The following is a 1,650-nucleotide window of genomic DNA, read 5'->3' as shown; positions in this document are numbered from 1 at the left end:
ATATATATGTACATATTTTAAATCCCAGACTGACCTCAGGTTGTCTCCTTCAGGTGAACCTGCTGGTTCCGGTCTGCTACCTGATGTTCTGGGCCCTGCTGCTGGGTTTCAGTCTTTACTCGGAGCCCGTGGTCTGTGGCGTGGGTTTGGTCATCATGCTCACCGGCGTACCCGTCTACTTCCTGGGCATCCATTGGAAAGAAAAACCAAAGTGTATCTACAACTTCATTGGTGAGTTCCTGAATTTTCCAACATTTAGTTTTTCTGGGTCAAAATCTTAAGTTAAAACCTCCTGAAGACGCGTTTCTCACTTTTTATAAGTTCTTTGTCAAGTTTTTGGGACATTTTTGTTGTTTTGAAGTTTTTTAAGCTTTCTCCATCATTTTTTGACATTTTCTAACTTTTCCCAAAGTTCTTTCTCACTTTTTACAGTTTCTTCGTCGATTGTTTTTGCATTTTTTGGGACATTTTTGTTGTTTTTTCCCCAGATTTCTGTAACTTTTTTCAGTGTTGTTAAATCTTTTTGTTTTCTTAAAATGCTATGAAATTAAATAAAACACCCATATTCAATGAAAATAGTCAACTGATCAGTTATTTAACTTGTGAGGAGCGTCGTATGGAACCATCCACATTACTCTTTTTACAATTTTGTGAAGAAATCCCAAATTTCTAAATTTTGAAACTTTTTTTAAACGGGTCAAATTTGGCCCGAGGACACCAGGAACCCTAAAAACGTTAATTTATGTTAATATGTTAATTTACAATACTGAAGTTTTATTGTTAAAACTGTATGACAATCTATATAAGCATATAAAGAGGGTTTAAAAGTGTTTTTTTGGAAACGGCGAGGATTTGCATGTTAAATATTGTCCCATACTAGCAGCATAAAATCTCATATTTCATCTGCTTTGATATATTGATATATTAATATTCTCATCTTTTTAATTTCTTAACGGTTATTAACTGCTAAAGCACTAATTGCCCTGTTGCCTTCCTCCCCCACTGGCTGTAGCTGATATATAATGTATAATAATACATAATATAAATATATATAACCGCAGTCTTGTGTTTTTCCTGCAGAAAGGGCGACCTACGTGGGCCAGAGGTTGTGTTTCGTGGTCTTTCCTCAGTTTGACCCCATCGAGATCGCCATAATGGACTGACCCCTCATCGGGCAGGGGGTCTGCCACTTCTTTTGAACTTTCTCTCAGAATACGTGAAGATCTTCTTGTTTTTACTCCGTCCAGACACTCCTTCATGGGTTGGGAGCTTCCTGTCTGACCTTTGACCCTCTGAGACTCTGATCCCCCCAAACAGTCAAGTGGGAACGCCTGTTTGCTGCTTGACCTTTTTATTTCCCTCTTGTTATTTCTACTAAGGCGTCCTAATGCCGACAGGGTCACGCTGTTGAAAATGACTTTCGTTCCCATTTTACAACCTTTTGTTTCTTGTTTCTGTAACGAGACAGAACTCGGACCGACGGGGGAACGTTGCCGTTGTATAATCGAGTCTAAAGGCCTTTTCACACCAGGTCCCAAACAAATCTATAGTCCTGAAAACTAGAAACAGGGTAAAAAAACGTCCAAAATTCTGAACATTAAATTTAAGACCTCAATACGCCTTGAAAACAGCCAGATTTTCATCGAAGGT

The 1,650-nt window shown here is 38.5% G+C and overlaps 1 protein-coding gene across 1 annotated transcript in view; it reads left to right on the top strand.

Moving 5' to 3' along the window:
- LOC117948982 (asc-type amino acid transporter 1-like) overlaps positions 1-1,650 on the top strand; it is a 16,015-nt gene extending 14,365 nt beyond the window's left edge. Inside the window, exons 6-7 of the mRNA XM_034878952.1 lie at positions 54-231; positions 1,081-1,650. Of these exons, the coding sequence (XP_034734843.1) occupies positions 54-231; positions 1,081-1,163 (261 nt within the window). The 3' untranslated portion in view covers positions 1,164-1,650. The remainder of the gene's footprint in view (positions 1-53; positions 232-1,080) is intronic.

The sequence above is a fragment of the Etheostoma cragini genome, chromosome 8, assembly GCF_013103735.1.
Source record: "Etheostoma cragini isolate CJK2018 chromosome 8, CSU_Ecrag_1.0, whole genome shotgun sequence".
In the NCBI taxonomy this organism is placed as follows: Eukaryota; Metazoa; Chordata; class Actinopteri; order Perciformes; family Percidae; genus Etheostoma; species Etheostoma cragini.
Note: the sequence above shows the minus strand (reverse complement) of the source record. Positions and strands in the feature narration are given on the sequence as shown.